General features: G+C 52.8%; 1 protein-coding gene across 2 annotated transcripts in view; it reads right to left on the reverse strand.

The window, feature by feature from the left end:
- Nucleotides 1–26,218, reverse strand: part of OPHN1 (oligophrenin 1) — a 55,273-nt gene that overhangs the window by 11,023 nt on the left and 18,032 nt on the right. For both annotated transcript variants that reach the window (XM_062006346.1, XM_062006345.1), the window contains exons 3-18: nucleotides 23,353–23,414; nucleotides 20,989–21,060; nucleotides 14,785–14,886; nucleotides 14,261–14,371; nucleotides 13,374–13,478; nucleotides 12,343–12,472; nucleotides 11,018–11,118; nucleotides 9,609–9,700; nucleotides 9,390–9,468; nucleotides 8,183–8,216; nucleotides 6,599–6,661; nucleotides 5,668–5,742; nucleotides 4,083–4,167; nucleotides 3,683–3,741; nucleotides 2,134–2,239; nucleotides 212–371 (exon numbers count right to left, since the gene is read on the reverse strand). In XM_062006346.1, coding sequence (XP_061862330.1) covers nucleotides 212–371; nucleotides 2,134–2,239; nucleotides 3,683–3,741; nucleotides 4,083–4,167; nucleotides 5,668–5,742; nucleotides 6,599–6,661; nucleotides 8,183–8,216; nucleotides 9,390–9,468; nucleotides 9,609–9,700; nucleotides 11,018–11,118; nucleotides 12,343–12,472; nucleotides 13,374–13,478; nucleotides 14,261–14,371; nucleotides 14,785–14,886; nucleotides 20,989–21,060; nucleotides 23,353–23,414 — 1,436 coding nt within the window. The remainder of the gene's footprint in view (nucleotides 1–211; nucleotides 372–2,133; nucleotides 2,240–3,682; nucleotides 3,742–4,082; nucleotides 4,168–5,667; nucleotides 5,743–6,598; nucleotides 6,662–8,182; nucleotides 8,217–9,389; nucleotides 9,469–9,608; nucleotides 9,701–11,017; nucleotides 11,119–12,342; nucleotides 12,473–13,373; nucleotides 13,479–14,260; nucleotides 14,372–14,784; nucleotides 14,887–20,988; nucleotides 21,061–23,352; nucleotides 23,415–26,218) is intronic.

Here is a 26,218-nt window from a genome sequence, read left to right on the forward strand (position 1 = left end):
CTGGGTGGATGTTGTACTGAGGGCAATGGGCTGGTGAGTGCTAGGGCTGGGACAGAGTCTGCACTCCATGAGCTTAAAGCTCTCTTCCAGCTGAAACCATCCTGTGATTCTACGCAGAGCAGCCAGAGCTCTGCACTGTTGCCACAGCAACGGTTGGCAGGAGCAGGATGGAGCAGCAGGAGCTGTGTGGAGGTGTGCCCGCGGCCGGTACCTTCCCAAAGTGCTCGATCAGGATCTCCACCACGATGTTTTGGAACTTGATGTTCATCATGGCTGCCACAGTGTCCTCCTGCGCCCGCATCAGCGTGGGCCCGAAGATCACGCCCATGTTGGACGGTGACATCAGGTTCTCCCGGCTGTGCTCACACACGCTGCGCAGAGGACGGAAACAACAATGAGGGTTTGCTCGGGTTTTTCTGAGGCAGATCTTAGGCCAAGCAATAAAAAACGATACAGTAAGAACTGGACATTCGATTTTCTTCCTTTTGTTTCAGGAGTTTGTTTCCCACCCCCCAGAGAACAGCCCGACCCTGGCCAGGGCACGTCTGGCTCACACAACTGTTTGGGACAGACGCGCTCACAGCGTTTGCATTTGGTCCCTTTCCACTTTTGCCTCCTCTTGCAACTCTAAGATCCAAGTCATCCATGCAACACACACACCAAAGGAATCATTTAGACTGGAATATCCTGTTTATCCAGAGCGGACTTTTGACTTTAATTTTCCTCTCTCTGAAGCAGGACTGAATGCAGGGAGCATCCTCTCGAGGCTTCCAGTAAATCTCTACACAGCACCTTCCTTCTGGCAGAGCCACCATTCCCAGAGAACAGAGCTCTCTGTCCAGCAGCCTCCGAGCTGTGCAGGACTGTGCAAGGCTGCAGAGCGGCACCACTGCTGACTGGAACACTGACCACACAGCTGGGCACTACCTGCTTCCAGCAGTGAGCCAGAGGACAGAGACTCTGATACCCACACGTGATGAATTCTGGGTTTGCCCTGTAGCTCTGGCATTAAAGGGGTTTCTGTCAGCATTGAAGGGAGAGGGAACAGAACTTCAGCGTAAACACTTGAAGGAATAAACACAGTGGCCACAAGTGCAGCATTAGCTTCCTCAGACTGATGCTGGACACTAACAGAAGGGTTCCTACAAACCATAGGAGTATGAGCAGGGAAGCTGGAGCTGTGGGGCAGGCAGGACCCACGCCAGCCCCCTTACCCACAGCAGGGCCATGGCACGAGGGCCAGCGCTCACCTCCCCAGGGCAGCCCTGTGTGTCTCTGAAACTGCCCAGTTTTAAAAGGGCCTCTCCAAAGGCCCTGAGCAAGCCCTGGCCCACAGAAGCAATCACTTCTATAAGCCTTGCTCCTTCCTGCCCTGCACACAAACTGCTCCCCAGCTTTTGGGAGTCAGCATGGCCACCATCACCCAGCACACAGACTGACATGCTCAGCCTGCCTGCTGCCCTAAGGGCTCACGATATTGAATCCAGAGAGTTGGACATAAAACCACAGCATGCATCATATTCAGCCCATGAGAACAGGCCCTACAGCCATTCCCAAACCACAGACCCCAACATTCCTGTCAGCTGCAGTGAGAGGTGCTAATGTATAGCTCTGCTGTCAGAGAGTATTTTCATTTTATGATGATTTCTTTTTTGTTACTTGTCAGAAAGGGGATGAAAGTGGTACTTAGAAAGAGCAGCTCCATTAATACAGTGGGGGGCAAGGAAATAGCCTCAAGTTGCACCATGGGAGGTTTAGATTGGAGATTAGGAGGAACTTTAGACTAGACGTTAGGAAGAGTTTTTTCCCTGAGAGGGTTGTCAGCCCCTGTGCCAGGCTGCCCAGGGAGCTGGAGGAGTGCCCAGCCCTGCAGGGATCCCAAAGCCGTTGGGCTGAGGTGCTGAGGGCCAGGGGTTAGTGGTGGGCTGGGCAGGGTGAGGGGAGGGCTGGGACTGCAGGAGCTCCAAGGGCTTTTCCAACTGAACCGATCCTATGATAACCATGTGCAGCCTAAACATAAATTCCTAGGGGGACTGTGGTGGGTACAATTTTGCAAACCTGCCACAAAAAGGCTAGTGCTGCTGATTCCATTACTCCCCTGAATTTGGCCTTAGAGAAAAAACGTCTCCTTACTTGACAAGGTGTTGTATGAGGAGCTCTAACATCTCTCTGTTCTTGTCAGGTAGTTTATAGACCAGGGCATGAATGGCTCCCAGCCTGTAATCCAGGTTCTCAGACTCTGGAAAGAAGTAACACAAAGAAAAGTTTGTGCCCATCACTTTACAAGTAAATACAAAAGAGAAAGATAAAGCCAAAGAAATTGTGTGGGAGTTGCAAGGCAGGGCTGGCCAAACTCAGCGATGGGAAGCAGAAGGAAAGAGAGATTACATAGCAACAGGGTAATCATTGTGAGAAACAAAGTGGGGTGGAAAGAGGGAGAAATGAGGCTTGAAAGGGAGCTCAGGGTTGTACTCTGTCTCTGAGCACAGCTGGGTACTCCCCCTGGCACCCTGGCCCAGCACACCAGCACACCTGGGCAGCACACAGCCTCTCTGCTGGGTGTCTTATCAGCCCAGATAGCTGCAACGCTGAGCAACTCAGTAAATGTCCTGCAGGGAAAAAAAATGAGTCCCTGACCCAAAGAGGTGACCCTTAGCAGCATAAATAATCAAGAAACAATAAAATACTTGTTGTAAAAAGAATAGTGTCAGATCTTGGTAGCTGGGAAGCTTAATGATGCAAGTTTCTGAGAGGGTAGGGAAGGGATTATGGTTTTGCACCTACCCAGTCATCATTGCTTTAACTAGTTCTGAGACTAATAAATCTTGGGCTTGAGCACAATCAGTAGGTGGTGCAAAAATTTCCTTTCCCAGAAAGAACAAGAGTTGTTCATTTTCCAGAGGTCCAAAGTGAGGAGAGGCACTCTTCCACCTTCCCATTCCCTTCAAGGAGGCAGGGGGTGTGGGGGATGCCTTCATCCAAAGTGGCTCAGTGCACCATGACATTCCAAATGCCAGTATGCTCACACTGAAGAAGCTGACCAGCTCCCTGTAGCCCTCTACTGTCCATGCTCCACATGCTTCGAGGATGCAGCCAGCTCATAGTTATTATGGCTCATTTGAACTGGCCATGACAAGAGAACGTGGAGCACTGGCTGGTTCAGCACAGGCCATGCCCTCTCAGCATGCCCATGGCACACGGCTAGGCCTTAACACTGGCCATGCCTCAGGCCCAGGAGCTGCACAGAGAAATGGCTTTCATGTACTGGTACACACTTTGGATTCAACGTCCCAGGACAGATTTCATGACCTAAAGGGAGCACTTATCTCTCTGTGTGGCAAGCACACATCCCATTCCCTCACAGGCTTTATCATAAATACATCCATGCTACCAAGGAACAGCTCTTCTGGGACACTCGTGCTGATTTCAGGTTAGCTGACATGCCCTGGTTCCTCAGACCCTCTGAGAGCATGAAATCAGTTTGAGGGGACAGCACTGCAGTAGCACAGTGAATAAGGAAAGAAATGCCACCACCTCCCTTGCACCACTGAACACTCAGAGAGGGGTCACTGCTCTTTCCAGAGGGGAAGCGGCCGGACACCGCGGTGCTGGGCTGGCACAGCTCCCACCAGTGCTTCTGGTGGATGCTGGGTGGGGAGGGCAGGGCAGCTCTGGGACTTACTGGCAGCCAGGACCAACTCTTTGTGGAGCTTGTAGGTCATGACGGGTTCAGACAGGTTCCTGCAACAACCAGAGAGAAAACAGCTGTGTCAGGGCAGTGTGACCCACTCGGACTGACCTTGAAGGGCAGAGCTGCCCCCAGCCCCACCAGTCCCCAGGGCCACCTCCCTGACAGACCAGGGTATTTGAAGAGCCTTCCCCAGAGGAACTGGAAGTTCTACAACAGGCTTATTCCTCAAAAGGAAAAAACCCAAACCCCACAATCCATTCCTCGTCCCAAAGCCTTTGTCACTTTGCCTTTTCCAAGTAGATGCTGACATCTGGCAGCTCACTCTGCGCTTTGGCTGGACAAGCCCTGCGCTCCTTTGCACACCCTGGGCAGGTCTGACCTGCAGCCCTACCTGAGATAAAACTTCAGTGAGCTGGTGATTGTCTTGATGTCCCAGTCGCCGCTTTGGAGATCCACATCCCCTGGACATTTCGGGTCTGGAGGAAGAACAAAATAGCTTTAAAGTAAGGTCCATTTTGAGGCTGCTAGTAAATTGCACACTCTCAGGGAGGGGATGCTCTGGACACAAACTACAGTAGTACATGGAGCAAGCTGCTGATTATCACAGCTGGGAAAAGCTGAACAGCACCAGCTAACTAGAAACAAGGGGAGAGGCAGATAGCGACATTTAAGCAGTGGAAAAAGTTGGTGAGGGCATATTCTCCACAGTTTGTGTTTTCCCAGCACAGCCAAGACTGGCAGAAACAACACATTTCAGCAGATCCAAGACAAGTCTTCTCTTATCCAAAGTGTCCAGCTCCATCCCTGTTCTGCAGCTGCTCTCCTGAAGACTGTTCTGCGAATGTTCCCTCTGGAGGGAGGAGGAGCTCAGAGGAGGCACAGCAGTGCAGAGGCACACGTGGCTCCTGCTCACCCTCACCGAGCAACCGCGTCGCTTCTGAGGTACGAGGAAGTAAAGGATGAGGTCCAAGGGGGAAGGGGCAGCTGCACTAAACAAATAAAGTGCATGACTTATTTTAAAAAAGAACTGGGACTCGAGAAAAAAATAATCAGTCTCCTCAGTGAAGCTCAGGATGAAATCCTGCAGCAGCTATTCCCGTGCCGTTGGACGTTCCATTCTGAGCTCACACACAGGGGGGTGGCAAGTGGTCAAACAGACCAATGCACATGAATAAAAGCCACTCACTGGTGGGCTTCAGAAGAGAAAACCACAGCTACTCACAGGGAGGGTGAGAATCAAGAAGCAATAAAAACTTAGGCTAAGCCATTAGTCATGAAGCCAGCGTTAACGGGAGAGCTGTCTAACGTCACGGCTCCGTGGGAACTGGGCACAGCCATCCGTCACCACACTGAGTGACACACACTGCACACAGTCCCATCGGGTGAAAGCCTTCAGCCGGGGTGATTCCTTCCCTGAACAGGCCAGTACAGCTCTCCAGGACAGCTCACCAAGGAAGGTCCCTCAAGCTCATCTGCGGGGGCTGGTTTAGGAGGCAGCCATGCTGGATCCATGGGACAAGGCATCTCCCAGCGAGCGGCACCAGCAGGAGAGTTCCCTGGCAGCAGGGCTGCAGGAGGGGCTGCAGGCAGCAGCGGGGAGGGCAAGGGCTCATCTCTCCTTGGCCAACATCCTGGGGCAGGATCATGTTCCCAGCACATGACTCCCAAATGCCGGAATACTTTTAGCACTCGAGGGGAGAAGGCTTGTCCCCACTGCTCCAGGGTCACTGCCTCCCTTTGTCTCACTGCTGCTCACTTCAAATGCAGGCTACACACAAATGCAGTGTAAGGGGAGAGGCACTGGAGCAGGCTGAAGGAAAAAAGAGCTCAGAAAAAGAGAGGAAGATGTGCCTTGGAGAGGCCAAGCGACCAAAACCCACACCAGGTATTTCCCACTGTGAAACTCAGTCCTCTCTCTGCCCCTGTTCAACAGAACAAAATCCAGACTATCTAGATTCACAGAATCATTAACTTACCGAAAAAGGCATTCAGCAACTTCTGCACCTGAATGTTGCTGCCAACCGTGCGGTACACGCCCTCGGCGGTGATCCCTGCGGGACAGGCACAGGCTGAGCGCTGGAAGAGCACAAGCCCCATCTAGCGGGACTCCTGCTCCCGGCGCTCTGCGGAGATGCCCCTGCCCGAGGAACCCCCAGCGCTGCTCCACAGCCCGGCGAGGGCCGCTGCTGCTGGCACAGGGCAGGGGGCTGCGGGCAGGAGCTGCGCTCGCCCATGGCCACCGCAGCCACCGGCCACCCCCGGGCACGGCCACTGGCACGGGCACGACGCGACCCTGCCGCCCGGGCTGTGCCACGGCCACGGCGGCCAAGGCTGGCGAGTCCCACCTGCCCTAACAGCCCATTTCTGGAGAGTGCTGCCCCAACACGGGCCTGTTTGGATGGGCACAGACGGCAAACACCCGGCAGCAGATTGCCTGAAAACACGAGGCGGCGCTGGGGAAGGCAGAGCTGCGGCGTTTGGGTCTCATTCCCTGCACTGTGGAGGGCTCAGCGGGCCTCAGGCTCCAGATGCTCTGGAAACGAAACTGCCCTCCCCTGCAGCAGCTGAGGGGCTGTTCCACAGAAACTTATCTCCATCCTACAGCCCACCCTGGTGACGTGCACTGGAACAGGCTGGGGGCAGCTGCCATCCACCAGCACTGCTCACAGCACAGGTCTGGATAACGCTGCACCCAGCTAACTCCTGCCTGTGCCCGCCACCACAGACTTCCAGGGCCCTCCTCCTCCTGCCTCGCCATGAGCTTCCTCAGAGCCAGAGGAGAAACTGGTGAATGAAAACAGCATAAAGCTGGATGTTCAGTCCTAACCCGACGGGGTGTCACAGCCCCCGGACCACGGCGATTCTTGCTCACAGCAGCACACAGCAGCCCCCGCAGCAGCCCCTCACCTTTTGTTTCCACTGCATTGATGCACTTCCGTACAAACTTGAAGCCGACCTCGTTCAGCTCCACTGTGTGGGAGGAGAGGAGCAGGGTTAGCTGTGTGAGCAGCAGCACGCCATCCCCCGAGGAGCGCCGCACGGGCTCGAGCCCAGTGCCTGCTGCTGCTGCGGCACTCGCGCGGCTCCGCACGCCCGCGCACAGGCTGTGTGCTGCCATAACCAAAGCACACGCCAGTGTCCTGACACACGTGAATTCACATCTGATCAGCAGCTGATTGTTTCCAGAAGGAGCTGATTAATTGTTTCCAGAGCACTGCCAAATCCGTCGTTAAAGCTCTCCCACACCATGGCATCGTGTAATTTCTGCTTATCTGCTGCGCTAGATTAAAAAGCACAACTGACACAGCTTGATGTGCTGAGTAGAACTGAACATGGGCTTTTGTTCCAGCCCATTAACCACAGACTACCTCGGTGCCTGACTTGCAGGTAGAAAGGACTTTTTCCTACACACAGACTTCAGCCTCTGTAGCTCTGTAACTCTGTAACTCTGCAGCACTGCTACTGCTGCTGTGACATTCCCAAGACACCTGGAAGGATTGCCCCAGTTATAACGTGAAATATCTCTCTGTTCAGTGCATTTATGTTGAATTTACCCTAAATGACCATTTGCTGTGCTCGGTTTGGAATTTTGGGGGCTTGGGTTACTGGGGGCAGGGGGGTGTTTGCTTTTTTTGCTCATCTTTTTAACGTAAAACAACATTTTACCAGAAAAACAGCCACAGGACACACCTGAACCAACCCCAGTCACTGCACAAGCCTCGGAATCCTATGGGATCCTGTGGAGTCACTGTGTGTTCAGCAAGTCATTTGGAACAATTCTCTTTTCTCTGAGCTCCAACACAGGAATGAGTAAAGACACCACTATGCACAGACCTACCTGGTACTTCGTACTGAGCAGTATAATACGACCTTTCCAGCTCTAATCTATTAGAAAGAGAGTGTGTTTACCTTTGTAGAACACTGAGTCACCTTCTTTCCAGGTGTGTAACACAAACAAACAAGAGCTTTCATGCTCATGCCACTGAAAACACCACCTCTGCGCTCATTACAGCCAGCCAATTAAAGTGCTGGTGAAAGTCAGCTCTAAGATACAAAATGCAAGCTCTCCCCCAGCTAAGGCAGCCCCAGAGCCCTACAAGGCAGCACGCTGGGGACACGGGATGGAACCTCCAGGGCACTGAATGCCACTGTTATTTTCATATTACACTCTTTGCTTAGAGATATGTCCTCAAAAGCTATCACTGATCTTTCTTCCCCTCAGTCACTTTGCAGTTTCAAGGTACAGTTTGAACTCTGTGTCCCGCTTGTCCTGGCTAAATAAGAACCCCACGCTGCAACTGGCAACTTTTATCATTTGCAACTTGCTCTTATCTGGCCTCAGTACCAAACACTGTGAAGAAAAGGAAAGAAGGGAGGGAAGAGACAGCCTATTCAGCAGAAAGGGAGGACGAGTGCATCTGCAGGGAAATGCATTGCCCAACCTCCAGACAGCTTCAACAGCTCAGAGGAACGGCAACAGAAGCAACTCACTTTCTTCCTGTTTCGTGATGGGACTGTGATAGATCTGAAAGAGAGGAGGGAGAAACAAACACATAATGGAAGTGATGTGATATTTGTTTTTGAAAGGGAATGCAGCACCCCATCAATCACCCAAAGCCCATCACCAACAGTGACCCAGCGCCCCACCGAAATGTCATTTGATAACTAAGCAAGATGCCATTATCTGTACAACAAATGAGTTTTCACTGATTTCTTACATTTCACTGGAGCACTTGTTTCTAGGAAAGAGGTCTCCCAACAACTGAACAGGACACTGTGTCCTCCAGGTGCCCTGTGAAGAGGGCAGCTGGGCAGTCTGGCACACAGGGGCTGTGGTTGTGATCTTGGTTTGTTCATTTGCTTTTAAAAATTCCGGCATCAACACATTCCTTCATCCCATACAAAAATACATTCTGTCTTTTTGTATCAATAACAAACAGTGGGTGTCACTCTCCACAGCAAATCTCAAGTCCTCTGTTTCCACTGACACGTCACGCACACGCTGTTAGCTCCAGCCCTCTCCCAAGCAACCGGCTGCCCAGCGTGAGCACGCTGACCCTCCCCACCCCCCCATGTCCTTTCCCGTTCAAGGGCACAGAAGTGTGCTGCAGAGAGTGCCCGTGTCCCATCTCCCTGCTCCCACCAGCAGCCGCAGCCCTGCGCTGCCCACCCAGGCAACAGCAGCTCCAAACGCACAGGGAGCTGCCACAAATGGGTTTTCCCACACTGCACATCACATCGTGTGTTTGCAGGAAATCTGGTCAAATGCTGCAGCCTGTGCTTTGCTCAGATTGATGGAAGAAAACACCAGCAGGCACAGAAAGGCAGGTTAAGTGGCCACGGGCCAGACTGCCCAAATACTGCTCAGTGGGGACAAATAATCCTGTCCCACAGGGTGGAGTGTGAGTCATGAGGAACAGACATATGAGCATTACAGACCCTGCAAGGCCACAGCCCTCAGGCAGCCTGGCACAAGCAGGGAACATCCCTGAGCTGCACAGAGGGAAAAGCAAAGCACCCACTGCCAGCTGTACCATCAGCAGAATGGCACGAGCCCCGTCCTGGCTGCGCAGGGCTGAGCTGGTGCCAGAGCCACAGGCAGGCACGGGTAGAGGTGACTGCTGCAGACAGGGGCTGTGGTACCCCCCATCCCTGGGACCCTGGCAGGGGACACTGCCGGAGCCCCCACAGCACCCACCGGCTCCTTCCCGTCCATGGCTTCCATCCACAGCCTGCGGTTGGCTTCCGACAGTGCCTGCAGCGTGATGGTCCCAGACCTGGCGGAGTGCACCGGGGACAGGCAGCAAGAGGCAGGAAAAGGCAGGAAAAGTTGGTTTTAACAGACAGCAAAGAGCGATTTCATCCAGGTTTACAGCGTTTATGTGCCTGGAGCCCATTTCAATACCAAGCATCTCACCTTTCGTTTGTCTCAATGTCAAAACAAAACCTTTTATCTATGGAGTCTGTCTTTCTCCTTACACAGGACTTCAGTGTCAGGTCTAAGGTGCCCTAGGAGAGAAAATGAAAGTCAAGCTTAGAGAAAAGAAACACAGCAGAAGATTTTTGTGTTCTCCTGCAGGAGCTGTGGCAGAGGAGGGTCCCACAGAGCCAGGACAGCCCAGCAGCAGGGATGGCCTCCTCTAAGGCAATGTCCCACCCTGATGATAATCTCCTGGCTGGGATGTGCTGGTTGTTTGAGGTTTTTAAGGGCACTGCCTTTAACTGTGGCATTTGAAGCTGTGAGCTGAAGGTGTAGTCTACCAGACTGCAGGAGTTCAGGAAGGGGACTAATTTGCACTTCTACAAGCCCCTACCTGCATTAACTGGCCTTACTAGACACGTTCATGACACAGATGACAACAGATCTCTCCAGTCAATAGCTTGGACCTTTCGTTGCCAAGAGCTTCCATAAAAACCCCATGTTATTGCTGCAGTGTGCAGAAGGCTGCCAATGAACAGAACATGAGATCACGGACTGGAGAGCAGCACGCCTGACTGGGAAGCCCTGGGGGATGTCACTCCATGGCAGAGGAGGGTGGGTAGGCTCAGCTGGATGTACTTGCTCTACTCTGAGCCACAGTCTGTCATCCACGTCTGCATCCTGCCCCTCCTCTGTCATGACAAGGAATTGCAGGGAACCTCCAGACACGTCACCCACTGGTGAAAACCAAAGCATCTTGTGAAACAAGCCGCTCCCCAGATTTTTGCCCTATTGCAGGGTTTTGAGCTGCAACCACTGCCCTCTCCTCCTGGCCTGACACCAGTTCTGAGAACAGAAATCAAAAGCAGGGATTCTGTAAACACGTAAAGCCAGAGAAATAATGCTTTTGGAAGTGCTCATCTCACAACTCAAGTAGCTCAAGTACTTGCAATCACTGCCAAAGGGCTATGTGCAAACTGGGCTGCAGGTTCACCTCCCATTTGCATGGACAGATATAAAAACTACCTTGTCCAGAAAGGCAGAAACTTCACACTAGATCAAACTTCTAAGTCACCACTGTCCAGATAATACCCAGGTTACATGAACCCATGTCTCTGCTGCGAGACTCTGCAGGGCTTCAGCTAATTTAGCAGAGAGGGAGCTGAAACTTCTCTTTGCAGAGGTGCTTCTTTCAGCTCCCACCGAACCAGGCAGGGAGGGCACACGAAGCCCAGCCCTCTGCCCTGTGGCCAGGAGCCCTGCCACAGACCCAGCCCGGGCCCCAGCCCACTGCTGGCATGGCAGGGCTGCCCCAGCCCCGGCCCTGGCACAGCTGTTTGATGTGAGGGGACTGACGGGGAAATCTGACGGCTGGGTCAGCGTTTGCACACATGAAACCAACTCACTTGCTTCGCTCCAGGCTTCTGGTCCATGGGTGTCATCCGCAAGGTTTTTGCCTCTTTTTCGTACTGGCAGTAATATTTCACCCAGGAGATGCCCAGAGCCCCTGCAGAGAGACACGGGAAGTTGGGCTCAGAGACAGCACCTGCACGGGGAGCTGGGAGCAGCAGGAGGAGCAGAGCAGGAGTCGAGCAGAGGGCGGGTGCTGTGTCCAGTGCCCTCCCAAAACACTGCTGGTGAAAGGGCGTTTGTGGGACTCTGGTCACAAGCCAAGCTGGTTTGCCCAAGTCCAGCCAAGCCCTACGCTGGCAGGATCCCATGTGCTGTGAATGCTTGTTTCACATAGACACCACTATTTTTTCCTGTTAATGAAAACTTGGCAGTAAAGACAACAGCATCTTTAAACCACTCTGAAGCTCCTATCTGTATCACACTAGATTTATGGTCACTTTTCTTGGTTGTTTTACCTGAACTCTTACTCCAACTGATATTTTTTCTGTAATTTTGTGTTAAGTGGCAGTGTCAGGAGGAAGAATTCCCTTCACACTGGGTTTACAGGGGAAACAGGGGCAGCAAACATCCATGGCCATGCAGGAAGATGCATTTGTTTGCAGTCTGAAATGGCCATCTATGTGTTTTCTTTTAAGAGTGGGATAAACACACACACAAATACATGTTTATGTACAATCCAACAATTCACTGCTCCTAAAGTGAGAAGTCTGCAGACTCACAGGCCCCAGCTCTGCACACAGGCTTTTGGCCCCTGGTGCTCAGCTTGTGTGGCCACGGAAAGCTACAGCGAGCCTCAGTAAAACACTGGATTTGGTTGGATTTGACTCCACACAGAATCACAGTGAGCTTTTCCCTCAGTGGCTTAACTCTCAGGAGCAATAACCACTTCAGCTGTCCTCAGATGCCCTCGGAGATGCTGTGAGAGGAAAGCTGGGCAAGACACCAGATTTGTTCTGAAAAAACACAGCCAGGGTGCAATCTGCCAGAGCTGCAGTCTCCCCAGTGCTACCCTCAAGTGACACATCTCAGCTAATCTGAGCTCAGGGAAATTAGCTGCTTGCTTACATGGCTCATGTCACCCAGAGAAAGCCCTGTGCCACTGCTGTGGAAGCTGGCAGCTAAACCTGCTGGTGTTGCCCCAGGCACTGGTGGGCAGTGACACTCCCTGCAGCACAGCATGGCACAGCGTGGCACAGCCCAGCCCAGCCCAGTTGACCGTGGCACCAGCCGGCCTGGCATAGCAGCAGTGTGGCTATGGGCACAGCAGCTGAGGTTCACATGTTCTTTAAGGCATTCAGGTGTGTATAAAAGCCATTACATTTCTCCTGAGTGTACAGATAGCCCTCGATGGTTGGCTGTCCAGGCAGCTTGCAGGTTAGGGGCGCTTCCTTCATTCTCTTCTTCAGGTCTTCCAGTTCCTCCCGTGTGCTGGAAAAATGGTTCCTTGTCTGGCGAGAGAAAACAAAAGGCAGCGTATTTGAACATGAGCAAAGAGCGAGCTTCAGGGATTCCTGGTCACATTTGAGGTGTGCTGCCAGAAATGAATCGGCCCCCAAGGCACAAAATGTGGAATCTACTCTGCAAATCCACGTGAGAACTCCAGCTGTAAGAACATCTGGGCTCTTCAAGATGATTAAGTGACACAGGTTGAACATACCATGCACAGAAACAGTGTTGAGGAGTCATGGCTGGGAGACACTTGTTCTCTCAGTAAAGAAACTTAGCACATTTAAGGCTAGGAGGAGCAGAAGGAAGCACCCAAACTTCTCTTTGCGCCACTGTTTAGGAAACAGGTGTATTCTCCTACAAAACTAAGGCGCTGATTCTCCAAAGATCACGCTACACAGCTTGGCGTGAAACTGTGTCAAAAGCCCAGGGAGTTTTAATGGAACACCACTCACACCAACTAACAAGCCAGCAGCAAATTCATCTTGGCACAGATTTATGGCTGTTGTTCCACAGGAATGAGGGCTAGCCCTGACAGACTGCGGAGCAATGAACCAAGAAACAGGTATTGTGCCCTGTGCATATCCTGAGCCAGCGCAATTTCAGTCTCGTGAAATGGTAAGAAATTATCTGGCTTGTTTATGCACCAGGTTAAAGGATAGAAATGCAACAGCCCCTTCTAGGCAGAGAAAAACACTGTAACAGCACCTGCAGGCACTTGTTCCGGAGAGGAGAAAACACCCCTGACTGGAGAAGGAAACAACTTTATCTCCACCTCCCACAATGCAAACAGGGACAAGTCTGTTTTGCACAAGTCTGTTCTGCCTTGCCACCAGAGGCGTTTAAATACAAATGAGAATGGAAGTCACATGTGAAAAATACTTTAGCTGGGCAGGAACTCACATTCTGCAGGCTGAGCTGGAGCTGCTGTTTATAAGGGAGAAAATCCTGCGTGAGCTCAACTGTCAAGTTGTTGTAAGTAAAGAGGCTGTGGAGAAAAGCCAGCACCTGTAAAGGAGGGAAAAGAGAGATTAATCTCTTGAATTTCTAATCAGAGGAGAGATAGGCAGGAAGCAAGCTTTCAAAATCACATACACACTTTTCTTCTTCCAACTTCGGAGTGATGGCAGGCTCAGCATGACCTATCCACCACAGTGTCCCTAAAGCCCTACCACCCCACACATCTGTGTAACAAAACACACCTGAAATGAGAGACCCTCCTGGGAGAAGAGCAGACCTGCAGCCTGCTTGTCCCTGAGACCAGACCTCTGCGATCCCAGGCTCGGCTGTGCCTCGCCAGGGTAGGGCCCTGCACACAGCTTGAGCTGGTGCCTCTGCAGCCTGTGCTGTGACAGGTAAGGGGACCACATAACAACTCCCTCCCTCTGAAGGCAACTAATGCCTACCAGAGAATCATTTTGGTTGAAGACCTTTAAGAATATTGAGTCCAACCACTAACTTCACACTGCCAAGCCCACCATTAAACCACATCCCTCAAACACAGGCATCCAGGATAGTTCATCACAAGCTCTCTAGCTACCCACAGCGTCCAGCCTGCTCCTCAGGATCAACTTGCAGACACGAGAAACAAGCCAGTGGCTTCATGCTGCTCCAGCAAATACCACTAAGGCTGTTAAGCTGCTGCAATCCAAGCGTGCAGGGTTAGCTCCTGCTCCACCACAAGACTCCTCAGCCTGAATCCAACCTGATAACTCATTCCTTCCTGTGACTGCCAGCAACTCAGTGTATCTGAGCATCAAAGAAGGCCTGAAAGCAAAGGAAGCTCCTACCGGTTCCACAATACTGAACTTCTTGCTCTCTTGTACTTCCTGAATCTGGTACACATACTCCAGGGAGGACTCAAAGAAATTGTGTCTCTCTTTGTCAACTTGCAGATCAGCCTGGAAAAGAGGGAGTGGTGAAAAAAGAACATTCATCACATTGAGCCCACAAGGTTTTGCCCTTACTTAAGGAACAGCCTGGCAAAGACCAATCAGTCAGATTGTTTCCCAAGCCAGGTGAAAGCGTGGCAACTCCACAGCTGTCTCAGTGCAACTGGTCACTGTCCTACACTCCAAGGGTGAGAACAAGCAATGACACTCCATAAAGTCTCTGTGACCATTCCACATACTGAGAATTACAACCTCCATTTCCCCAGCCTCATCCAGAGAATCTAGGCTTTAGGTCACTTTAATTCCTTATCAGTTTTAACTGGTTACTGAAAGGGATGATTCCCTCCACCCCCTTTTTCAAGGTCTAGAGCAGCTGGTGGTGTTGCTTCTGGACCCAGCTCTGAAGAAAACTCTATACACACCTCCTGTAACTGGGACTCCTTCTTCTTGGAAGACAGATGCAAATGACGATCCAGCATAGAATAAAACTTCTCACCATCCTTCTCAAACTTTTTCTTTCTTTCCTGTAGATACCAGAGTCAAAGCACAACCAGTTACTGGTGTTTTCCAGATAAGAACATGCACCAAGGTCAGGATCTTTTGTGCAATTCAGTGCTCCCATGGAAAAACACAAAGAGCTGTTTGCACTGGCAAACCTGAAAGGGTAAATGCCTGGAGAGTAAAAAGAGACATTTAAGAACAAAACCCAGAAGGAACTTGGGGAGGAGCTGAGGGCTGTTTGATTATGCCTTACAATGACTGTGAAACCACAGAGGACTGTAGCAATCAAGAAACAACCATGAGCAGAAGCCAGGTTAACAAATACCCAGATCCAATGGCAAGTGAGCCAGTAGTGACTGCTGAGAGGCACTGAAATTGCTAAAATAAGGAAATTCCAGCCTGGCAGCAGCCTCAATGCTGGGTCCAAGCAGCAGAAGGCTACTGTATGCATACTATGGGGCATGTATAGGATGCCCACATCTTCTGTCTAGCTTTGGAAAGGACATAAGAGCAGAGTTAGGAAATCCCAGTCTCCCGTGAAATTACCGTGTCTCTCAACTACCTCCCAAAAGCCCTCAATATTGTTCTCTTGCCCCCATTCATAAATAAGCAAATGCACATCAATTGCCACCACAAAACAGAGCAGTTGACGCTGTGAGACTGGTGGAGTTTAGGTTTTTTTCCCCATGGATTCAGTAGGAACCACAAAGGTTGAAGCTGCATTTCTTAAACAAACTCCTTTCTCTTCCTTTAGTTGGTCCACCTGCCATCAAGTTTTGCTTCCCCTTCCTCTTGCACAGACTATTCAGTCAGTCTAACTGTGTGTCCTACACAGCAGGATGCCTGGGGGTTCCCAAAACGGGGACTTGGGGTCAGCACAGTCAGCCCTCACCTCACCATCTCCTTCCTTCTCAGCCCCTGGCTCATAGCAGCTACTGCTGTATCGTCTCTGGAAGAAGACAGGTTATTTTCTGGTGGATACACACAGGGAAACAGTCACAGGCTGTTTACTGGAGTGTGTGAAGTTGACACACCTTCCCACGTCACCCATCATGGGGGGCATCTGTCAGAGAGGGCAAAGGCACTCATAGCCAACAGCTAGGTCAGATCTCCTGGTGACAGCCACCTTGGCCCTGGCTGGAGAAGCAGCTTGCCACCAGCACCCAGGCTCGTGTCACTGAACACCAGTTCCATACAGGCACCTCAGACAAAGGGCAGACAAGTGTTACTGCCATCTGCCTTCCTAGGAAAAGGATTTCACACCCCACGAATATCCTGTTTCTCTCATCCTTGCACAAAGCTATTGTGAAAGCACAATTACCATGGAAAGATGCAGAGGCACCAACCCAAATATCCCTGCTTCTATTGAACTGTCTGGAGCAGGGTTTACACCAGCAAACGCTGTTACCCCAGTAATTACACCTGCTGCCCTGTAATTACAAGGCCCCTGAAGGGAAGTGTATCTCCTGGTCTCATCCTGCGCAGTCTCAGGGATGCTGTAACCCGTGTTGGCTGTGGACGAAAAGATCTGTATCAAATCCAGAGGAGCAGAGAGTGCTCCGAGGACGAAACTGAGCTGGAGCAGGGCTGCAGCTGCGGAGCTGATGCCAGGAAGGGCTGTCAAAACAAAGCACCACCCTCGTGACTAACGCCCTGATGAGCAAACCCCAGCCCTGTGGGATCAGCAGAAGCGTCTGCGAAGCAGCAACCACCACGTCTGTAGGGTCACACTCCCGGGTCGGCCGGCTGTGCCATGGGGTGCCAGGGCTAACGCAGCCAGGAACCCACTCGCTGTGCTCTCAGCTCTGTGGTGAGGCCTTGGCGAGCCCCGAGGCCAGAGCAGTGCAGGGAAGGGCGGCTGCACGCCGAGGGCTGCTCACACGGCTGCCGCTGTGCTGGGCACGGGGCTCCCTGGGGATGGGCATGGCCATGGCCGAGGGACACGGGCGTGCGGGGCCACCGCTCGCTGCCGCGGCACGGGACGGCGGCTTTGGCCAGTGCCAGGGGCTTGCCAATCATTTCCCACTCTGCCTAATTAACATATAACTGAAAAGCAGAAGGATGAACTACAAATCTCTCCTGATTGTCAAGCCAAAGCTTCTAAGAGCTTGTTGGCTGCTGAACAGAGGAAGCCAAGACAAAGAACAACACAGAAAACCACCCAGACTGAAGCACAATCTGGAAACACGAGCACAAATTAGTTCCTCATGAATATTCAGCAAAGGACAGCATTACCTTCCCATTAAAATTTGCCAAGTCCAAGAAGCCACCCAGCTTTAATTTATTTGCTCACCAAGACAAACCGAGCTGATTTCACCTGAGTGTGGGCAGCCAGGCGGCAGGCAGGAGGGGGCTCTTCCCAACTCCCTCCTGAGCTCCAGTAGATGCTGCTTTAACCAGCAAGGATCAGGAGCTCTCAGAGCAGCAGCTGCCCAGCCCAGCAGTGTATGCGGCGGCAGCTCCGGCTGCCTCTGCCCGCACAGGCTCTGTGGCTGAACACGGGGGCAAAGGGGCAAATGGACTTGCCAAAGCTCTGCCTTAACCATTAGCCACCCTGTAACGAGGGCAAAGGACACTCGTGTTCACCATCACTCCATAACGAAGGCAGCACTGTATAAATTCAGCCCTGAATCAGTCTGGGGAAATGGTGAGCTGCTGCTGGAGAGGCACGAGATGGGCGGCAGGTTCTGCTCTGGCCTGCAGCCTCATCTGGCAAACAGCAGAGGGAAGAGAGGGGAGAAAAAAGAGAAATATGTTCATCTGGAAAAAAATGCTTCATGCCTGAGTTTAGTTTTTATGATGCATCAGCAGTTAGTACAAAAAAAGACAGTTTCTGTGAAGTAAAGTGCGGCTGAGGGGTGCAGAAAGGCCACTTCCAGAAAACCACGCTCAGTTTAACCTGTCCTTCCCTCGCCCATTGCCTTCTCTCAGCGCTCCTCAGATCCTGCTCCCACAGAGAGGAAAGCCAGTGCAAGTTACTGTCTTCTCTTTCAATTAACATTATTATTAATGAAATACTAATGACAGAACTAACAAGTGCTTTAGGAACAGGTTACCTCCCACTGGAGAACTGCTGGAAAACGTTGCATTTGTTCAGAGTCCCAGGCGTAGTAAACGTTCCTCCACAGCTTACAATGACTCCAAACAAGTTGTTCCCTTGCACTTTCTTGGTTTGCTTTGTGTTTTCACTTTTGACCAATTTTGTTAAAAAGCTGTCTGCTTCCAAGTGGAGTCAGAATGAAACTTCCTCTATTCAAACCCTCCCAAACTGAACTGCAGCAAGGCCCTGAGCCCGGCACAGAGCTGCAGGCGAGGGCTCTGCTGGGAGGCTGCGGGTGGGCAGGGAGGGCTGGGGACCCTCCAGGCACAGGGCTGCCCTGCCATCGTGCTTCAGAGCCAGCCCTATCATCCTGCTTCAGAGCCAGCCCTGCCATCCTGCTTTGCAGCCCCCTGGCAGTGAGCACATCCCTCTAATTACCCCTCCCTTCCCATGCTAATCAGGAACTCCACCACCCCATGTGCCTCTCTGGGCATGGCTTCACCAGGCATGCCTGAGACTCAGCCTCTGCCCAGAGGTGGCACATGGCACACAACCCACACAGTCTGTAGCCCACACAGACTGAGCACAGTCCACCCTCCGTGAGTATGACCCAGAATGAAATGACGGAGCAGAGCAGCCCACACGCTCTGTGTCTCATGCAACACCTGCGCTCCCTGATGCACAGCACTCATAGCAATCTCGGTGCTGCTCCCCAGATCAGGGCTGCACTTCCAGCCATGAACCCACACCATCTCCTCAGCTTTCCAGCAGAGCAAGGTGCCAGGGCTGAGCAATGGGTCACCTCAGGGGATCCCGAATCCTCCGCTGTTACTCTTGCTGTTGACATGTGCAAACATTTATCAACAAGTCCCAGAAGAGCCAGGGCCTGTGGCCAGCTGGGGAAGGTGGCTGGAGGGGTGGCTGTGGCGGGTCCCAGTGCCACCCCGGGGGCTCCCTGTGCGGGAGCAGCCTGTCTGACCAAGGAGACTCCATTCATCCCCGGGAAAATGGGTTAATGCAGACTCAGATGTCTTAGTCAGACTGACTGGCTGCTCTCCAGCCAGAGTCATCACAAAGACCCAATTCAAAGGCCCTTCCTATCTGGCTTCAGCATCTTGCAGAGAGAACAGAAAACATCTCACAGAAGGCGACTCTGCCAAAATATGGGAAATGAAGCAGAGGGCACAAATTCTCTGTGTCATGTCTCCGGTCTGCTCCACAGCCCGGCCCCGGCCTCTCTCGCCCTGGTGTGAATCAGGAAGGACCCGCTCGGGTGATGCCAACCAGCAGAGCCACAGCAGAAATGGACAGGGACCCTTTGCTGACAGAGCATCATTGTAAGGAGTCCTCATTTGTATTTCACGCCTTTGGCTGAGGGATGGGAGTGATCCGGAGGAGCTCTGCAGGCTGTGCTGAAGGAAGGCTTTGTGCCCAGAGCACAGCTCACCATGGCTCCTGTCAGGACAGCGTCAGAGGTGAGGGCAGGGTGTGCAGCAGGCTGGGGCTCCCTCTGACCCCCCCAGGGCTGCAGGGCAGTGTTGGAGCAGCATAGTGTTCCTGAGCATCCCATCAGCGCAGGAGCAGTCGCAATAGGATGCAAAGCACTGCCCCACGAGCTCCCCCGTGTCAGCACTGTGCCGAGCACTCGCTGCCCATCCCGGTGCCCCGGCACCTCTGCGGGTCATGTTCCTCATAACAAACAAAACCAAAGCCACATCACAAAGACCTCCAGGCCACTTGCAATGAATCCCTACCCTCCACCACCTCTCTGCACTGCATCCTGCCAGGGCCACTGCCTGACACCTCCATGGGGAGGACGTGGCCCCATCAGCAGGGACTGAGGAAGGGCTGTACGTGGGGAGTGAAGTTGTGTCAGTGCTCGCAGCCCTCACTGCCAGGGCCACAGCACCAACCGTGCTGAGACATGGTGCAGGAGGCCCCGCACGTGGCCCACAGGTGAGAGGTGGCACAGCTCTCGGAGAGCACTCCAGGCTGCAGACAGTGATCCTTATACACCTTAAGGGACACCCAAGGAGAGAACAGTCTGAAGGACACTTTAATACCGTCATCTTAACACTTGCAGACCAGTGCCCTCTTAAGCGTTCCATAAACACAGAGAGGGAAATGAGCTTGACCTTGTCCCTGTGAGTCCCTCCCACAGCTCTTTTGGAGGTACATGCTCATCCTGTCACGAATGCAGACAGGTCGATTGGAGGGAGTTTCCTCTCAGCCCTGGGCATGTCCATGTGCTCGTAACACAGCACCTGGCTGCAAAACCCACCAGCAAGGAGGCTCTGCCCCATGCCCGGCGGGAAGCGCTGAATGCTCCTGCTCAGCTCTTGCAGCCTCTGAGAGAGGCACCCCACACACACAGGGGCTCTGAAAGGCAGGACGGTGATCAAGTGTCGTTTCTCAAATCCCGTATTTATTAATGTCAAAGCCTCCAGATGGGCTGGGCTGAATCCAAGCCCCAAAACATCTCCATTTCTGAGCTGGTCCAGAGCCAGACCCATTTCAAGATGCCGTTGGGTAATGTGGAGCCAGGATTTGCTTTCTATGGTCTGTTTCTTTAAAAGTTTGGTCCATCTGAAAGACTCATTAGATGCTTTATTTAAATATTTCATAACAAAAGCCCTATGACTCTAATCAAGCTCTGACTGCTGGCCCCTGCTGCTCTCTCTCCCTCCCACTCTAACACATGCTTACCCAAAGGTGTTTTGCTCTCAGTAGCACTGAATGAACCAAGGGGAGAAGAGAGGAAGAAGGAAGAGTAAGTCCTGATCACGGGTCGAAACAAGTACTCCTGTCTTAGGGCAGGACAGTGCTGGAGTTAGGCCAGAGAGGACCCAGAGAATTCAGGAAAAAGTTTTGGAGCCTCCTCTGATTGAAAAATCAGACTAAAAGTCACAGCACTCTGTCATGCCAGCAGCTGCATTAAACAGGGAAGCTTCTGAAGGCACGAAGTTGAAACACAGTACAACTGTCTCCTTTTTAAACACAACAACAAGATAAAAAATGGAATTCAAATACACTAATGGAAAACAGATCTGTTCAGATTTGAAACACAGAAAGAGTGAAGCCTTACCTTGGTGAACCCTATCTGCTCCTTCCGAAAGTTCTCCAAAGGTTTGATCAGCAAATCACTGGCATTTTGTACCTACAGAGCACAGAAAGAAACGGTTCAACTACAGGACAGACATTAATTTCCTCATAAATAAAGGCTGAACGGGGCTAACAGCCAAGATCTCTTAGACTCTAATGCCCCTGAATACAAACGTTCTCTGGCTGCAGGTGAAGTCACTTAACCCCACATTTCCCCATCTGTCATACACTGAAACCCCAGCCAGGGCACGGGAGGCTCTGGGGACAGCCTGTCACTGCCAGCTGGGTCTGCCCCAGCTCCACCAGCCGGGTGCTGCTGGCTGTGCTGGGCAGGACCACCCTGTCAGAGAGGGCTCCTCCTGCCCGCCCCGCCGCGAGGGAACCGCCGGCCCCGCAGCACCAGCAGGGCTGGGGACCCGGCATGGGATGCTGGCTGCAGCGTGAGCCCTCGCGGGAGCAGCCCCAGCAGGCAAGGCTCTTTTTATCTCTCTGGGAAGCACAAACGAGAACCAAATACATTCTCAAAGCACACTGGGGACTGCTACCAGCCAGCTCAGCTGGGGCCCTGCCTGCTCCCCTGGCAGGGACAGGAGCAGAGCAGACGTGCTGCTGCAGCCACTTCCCCTCTGCTGCCGGCTCCTGTGGCCCCTCCTGCCCCCGGGCACACCACTGCACTGGCCACACAGCACCCACCCCTCTCTAAGGCAAAGCCACGATGGGAGGCAGGGACCCATCAAGTCACCAGCATCTCCTGGTGAGCGCAGCCGCAGCTCCTGACCGTGTGAGCTGCCAGCAAGTGGCTGATGCTGCCCTGCAACCAGCTCTTCTCTTCTAAACAGTCCATAAGAGCTCAGCAAGGGTGAGATGGGCAAGAGCTGCCTCTCAGAGGAGCAATGAAGGTCCCAAGCTCACGTGAGCAGTCAGCAGGGCTGGGGCAGGCTGGGCCTTGCCCTGCCTTTCTCATGGTCTGGCATTTCCCACCACAGACAGCACTGGGCCTGATGGCTCTAACAATGCAGCTCTCAAACAAATGAGGGACTTTCCTTCTCTTGAGATCCAGTCAGAAGAGGGATGACAGCAGGTTACCTGTCGCAGCCAGAGAAAAGGGAAAGCCTGCCTTTGCCTCTTCCACTCCAGTCAGATACCTGGGACATGCTCTGTGCTTCCTCTCCATGACTCCACAGGCAAACTCTCCCAGGTTTGTACCACTGGCTCCAGCTCCATCCTGGCACTGAGGCACAACCTGCTGTCTCCTCCCATCCCCACTTCTACAGTGACAGGCTCCCCCACAAGCTTCAGAGAAGGGAGAGGGAAGAGAAGGGGGATAGGACACTGCACTGCCACAGCCCCTTCAGCCCATTTAAACCTGATGAATGTCATGAGAGTATAAAACCTTCTGAGTGAGATGCTGCAAAGGACAGATCACAGAATCATAGAATGGTAGGGGTTGGAAGGGACCTGTAAAGATCACCTAGTGCAACCCCTCTGCTCAAGCAGGTCCCACCTAGATCAAGTCACACAGCTGGAGGGCAAAACTACAACAAAAAGACTTGGAAAAGGTGGACATGACAGGATAGTATCCCTAAAGGCATCCAGGATCCTGGGAATGTTCCCTTCCACTCATCTGCCCGCTGCCAAAGCAGCCACTGTCCCAGGGATGGAATGAACACACAAGTATCTCAGGGCTTTGCTCCAGCTCTGGCTGGTTTCCTCCCGCAGCCCTGCAGAGCCACCCCTGCGGCACCAGCCCAGTCGTGGTCTGGCATGAGCTCCCGGTGCTGCACGAGGCAGGGGAAGGCAGAGCCAAGCAGCACATTCCTGGCATGCTGCAAAAGCTCTCTACCAAGCCTAACCTTCGTGTTTTTCCTGGAATTAGGAGTGAGGTGGGAAGCCAATGCTGGCTCTGGAGGAGCTGTGGGGAGGAGGCAGAGGGCACAGGGAGTGCATCGCCCCGTGGGGGCTGTGCTGGAAGAGGCAGGGGCACAAAATACATCTTGCTCCTTGTTCTTTAACACTTTGTTTCACCAGAAAACCAGCCTGTTACCAGCTCAGACACACACAGTCCTGCAGAGGAACCTGCTGCAGATGGCAGGGACCTGGGGCTCTGTGACTGCCTGGCATGCAAGAGAGGCTCTGGACCCTGTGTGGACAACCTGGCCCAGCACCTCCCCTTTGCTGCTCGGGGCCCACTGTGAAGGCAGCACAGACCAGACGTGGTACAAAGTCCAACATTCCCAGTGCTCCCAGCTCCCCTCTGATGGAAGCTTCACACCAGAGCACATAGTGCCATTTGGCTGCCATTTAGCACTGAAACACTGCCACTGCAGCAGAGCTCAGATCAGCTTACCATCATGGACCTCTCCAGTTCTACCTCGTGCAGCAACTCTGCAAACTCCTTGAAGGACTCAGCTGTAACAAAAAGAAGAGGCTGGTCAGTGAAGCTGGGACATGGCATATGCTGGGGTCCCCAAATCTGGCTGCACTCCCAGCTGCCTGGCCAAGGTTCCTACCGTGCCCCCTCTCAGGCTTTCCGCTGTGGGTGACAGGCGTGGTGGCCCTGAGCTGCTGGTGATGCTCACAAGGGCTTCCTTGGTAAAACCCACAGCAGCTCTTGTGCTTGCAGCCCAGCCCCTGCACTCACTGCAAAGCACACAGGGGCACTGAGCACTGCTCAGCGAGTTCAGAACTGTCTGAGAATGAAGCAAAGAGCCTCGGGAGCTCCTGGGCTGGCACCAGGGCACTGGCAGCTGGGCTTGGAGGGAAACACCCACAGGACAGACCGTGTGGCCAGGTATGGGCAGCAATGGCTCAGCCCATGGGAAGGGCACAGCAGGCTCTGGCACTGCAAGCTGAGGGCTCTCTCCCCTCACACACAGGCGGTACCTTGGGGCAAGTATCTGTCCTCCTGACAAAAAGCAGCCATAACACTGCTGCAGGGCCAGTGAGTACGAGCTTCCAGTGCTAGAGGCCTCGCTCAGCAGTTGCTGAGACAGACGTGAAAGGGGAAAAACCACAGCCTTGTGACACAGTTCCTCAGCTGGCATCATCAAAACATAACCCTCTTGACAAACCAGTAACTTCTGAGTTCTCCTCCTGAGTGAGGGCTTCAGAGCATGGCACATGCAATGTCCTAGTGGTTAATTATGCTCGACCACAGAGCCAACATGCTGACTTCCAATGCAGTTGTTCGGGATGACGTGAAACCTGCACTGTGCACAGACACCAGGAGCTGGAGCCAGGAAAGGAATTATCATGGAGAGATGGAGAATCCAGCCCTGAACTTACAGGGAAAATGTCAGTGGCGAAAATTTTCACTAGATGTTTTCTTTCCTTGCTTTATGGGAAGAGTCCAGGCATACATTTCCTGGCTGAAGTCACAGAGCAACCCACTGAATCTGTCCTTGCACCACAAATTCGTGGCTCAGGCTACACCCTGCTGCCAGGCCAGCAGTGCCCAGAAGCCTGGGTCAATGCTTGAGAACCCCTGCCGAGTTGAGCAGGGCAGGGGGAGGCTGCCAGGCTATGCCATGGCCGGGAGCTGCCCGGCAGGGACTCAGCTGGCCATGGCCAGGAGCATGCCAGGAACATCAGCTCCTGTGCCAGGGAGGCAGGGACGTCAAATTGCATTACTCTGGACATCTCTGAGGGAGCTGCTGATTTGGTCCTGTGCACGTGCTCAGGGGAGGCACCACAGTGGTCACCAGCAACATCCCTGGGGTGAGCACTGCTCAGGGACACCACCAACCCAGCCTCTGTCCTGATGCACACCTGCAGTGTTTGAAGCCATCCCTGAGGTGCAGGCTGTCAGCCTGCTGCTGGCCCACAGGAAAAGCAAGAAGTGCACCATTAGCTGTATTTGCAGATCAAACACATTCCCCAAAGTGCTTGTGAATGTTTAGCTTTATTCCCATATCCTGCACATCAAATGAGCTGCTGAGCTCCCACACAGATCTCTGGCAACAGAGATATCAACGCCCTGCTGCTGGTTTGGGAATCAGGGAGCCTGGAAGGGCTCAGCCCCAGCAGGCCCTGCAGGCTTTGGTGTAGGAGGAACACAGCATTGGATTTTTCAGAGTGGAAACCAGAGACCTCTGCTTTAAAAACAAATATTCCCCAACAAATAACAGGAGCAGAGAAACACACTCATTTCACCACAGCTCCATCACAGCCCTGCCGCACTTCATCAGCCCAGTGCAGACTTGCTGCACCACAGCCCCAGCTCAGCCCCACCACACTGCACTGGCTCCCAGCACTAGCTCAGACTGGTGGGCTCTGCTCCCCTGCCCCCCAGGCAGAGAGGTGGTGCAGGACACTGGAGCTTCATCCCTTCCAGCCCACGGGAGCACTACTCCTTTCCTTGGATGGTCATTTGCTGCAGATCATTCTGCTCCCAGGAGGTATGTTAATAATGCAATGTTCCTCCCTCCTCTAGTCAGACACATTGGGAAGTTCAGCACCTCTCTTGCTGTTAGATTGGATGTTGACACATTTCCAGTGGGTTTCACCTAGAGACTTTGCATAAAGGAAATGGGATTTTGAAGGACAAGCTGCAGTCTGCTTTAAATTGCTTTAAATAAACTAACTTGAAGAACAGGCTTTACTTCCTTCCCCTTTCAGCAGTGGCCAAGAGACCTGACATCAGCAATGTCATACTTGCAGCCACTCTTCAACAACTTCCTGAGAAAAATTTGAGTTTTTTGCTCATTTTTCCTATGCTCAGCCCCCAGGAGCAGCCTGGCTAGCGCACTGTGCCCCCACCATGGGCAGCCTCAGGATTTTGTCCCATGGGCCAGGCTCAGACCCTTGTGGCTGGAGGCTCTCCTGTTGTCCCTCCTGCTGGCTACCACCACCCTGTCACCACTGCAGCATCTGGGACCCTGCACCAGCCACTCAACAGTGACAGATAGGCCAAACCCAGCATCCATTTGAAAAGCACTGGGTTTGGGACTTTGAGGTCATTGGGTTTAGCTCCATGGGTGCAGCTGTGTAACCTGCACAGTTGCACCGGGCTGGCAGGGACATAGAACAGTTTCAGGACTGCTCATCCCAAAGAGCTCTGTAGGGAGCGGTACAACACCAGTGCCACAGGCTGCCCTGCCATGAGGACAGAGACTGGTGATCCTCTTCCAGACTCCAAACACTCAACAATAATTTTTCCCAGCAGTTTGCAGCCCAGGTCCCTTCTTCAGGGCAGCGTGGGGCAGCCTTGTTTG

This window comes from Colius striatus, chromosome 13 (genome assembly GCF_028858725.1).
Source record: "Colius striatus isolate bColStr4 chromosome 13, bColStr4.1.hap1, whole genome shotgun sequence".
In the NCBI taxonomy this organism is placed as follows: Eukaryota; Metazoa; Chordata; class Aves; order Coliiformes; family Coliidae; genus Colius; species Colius striatus.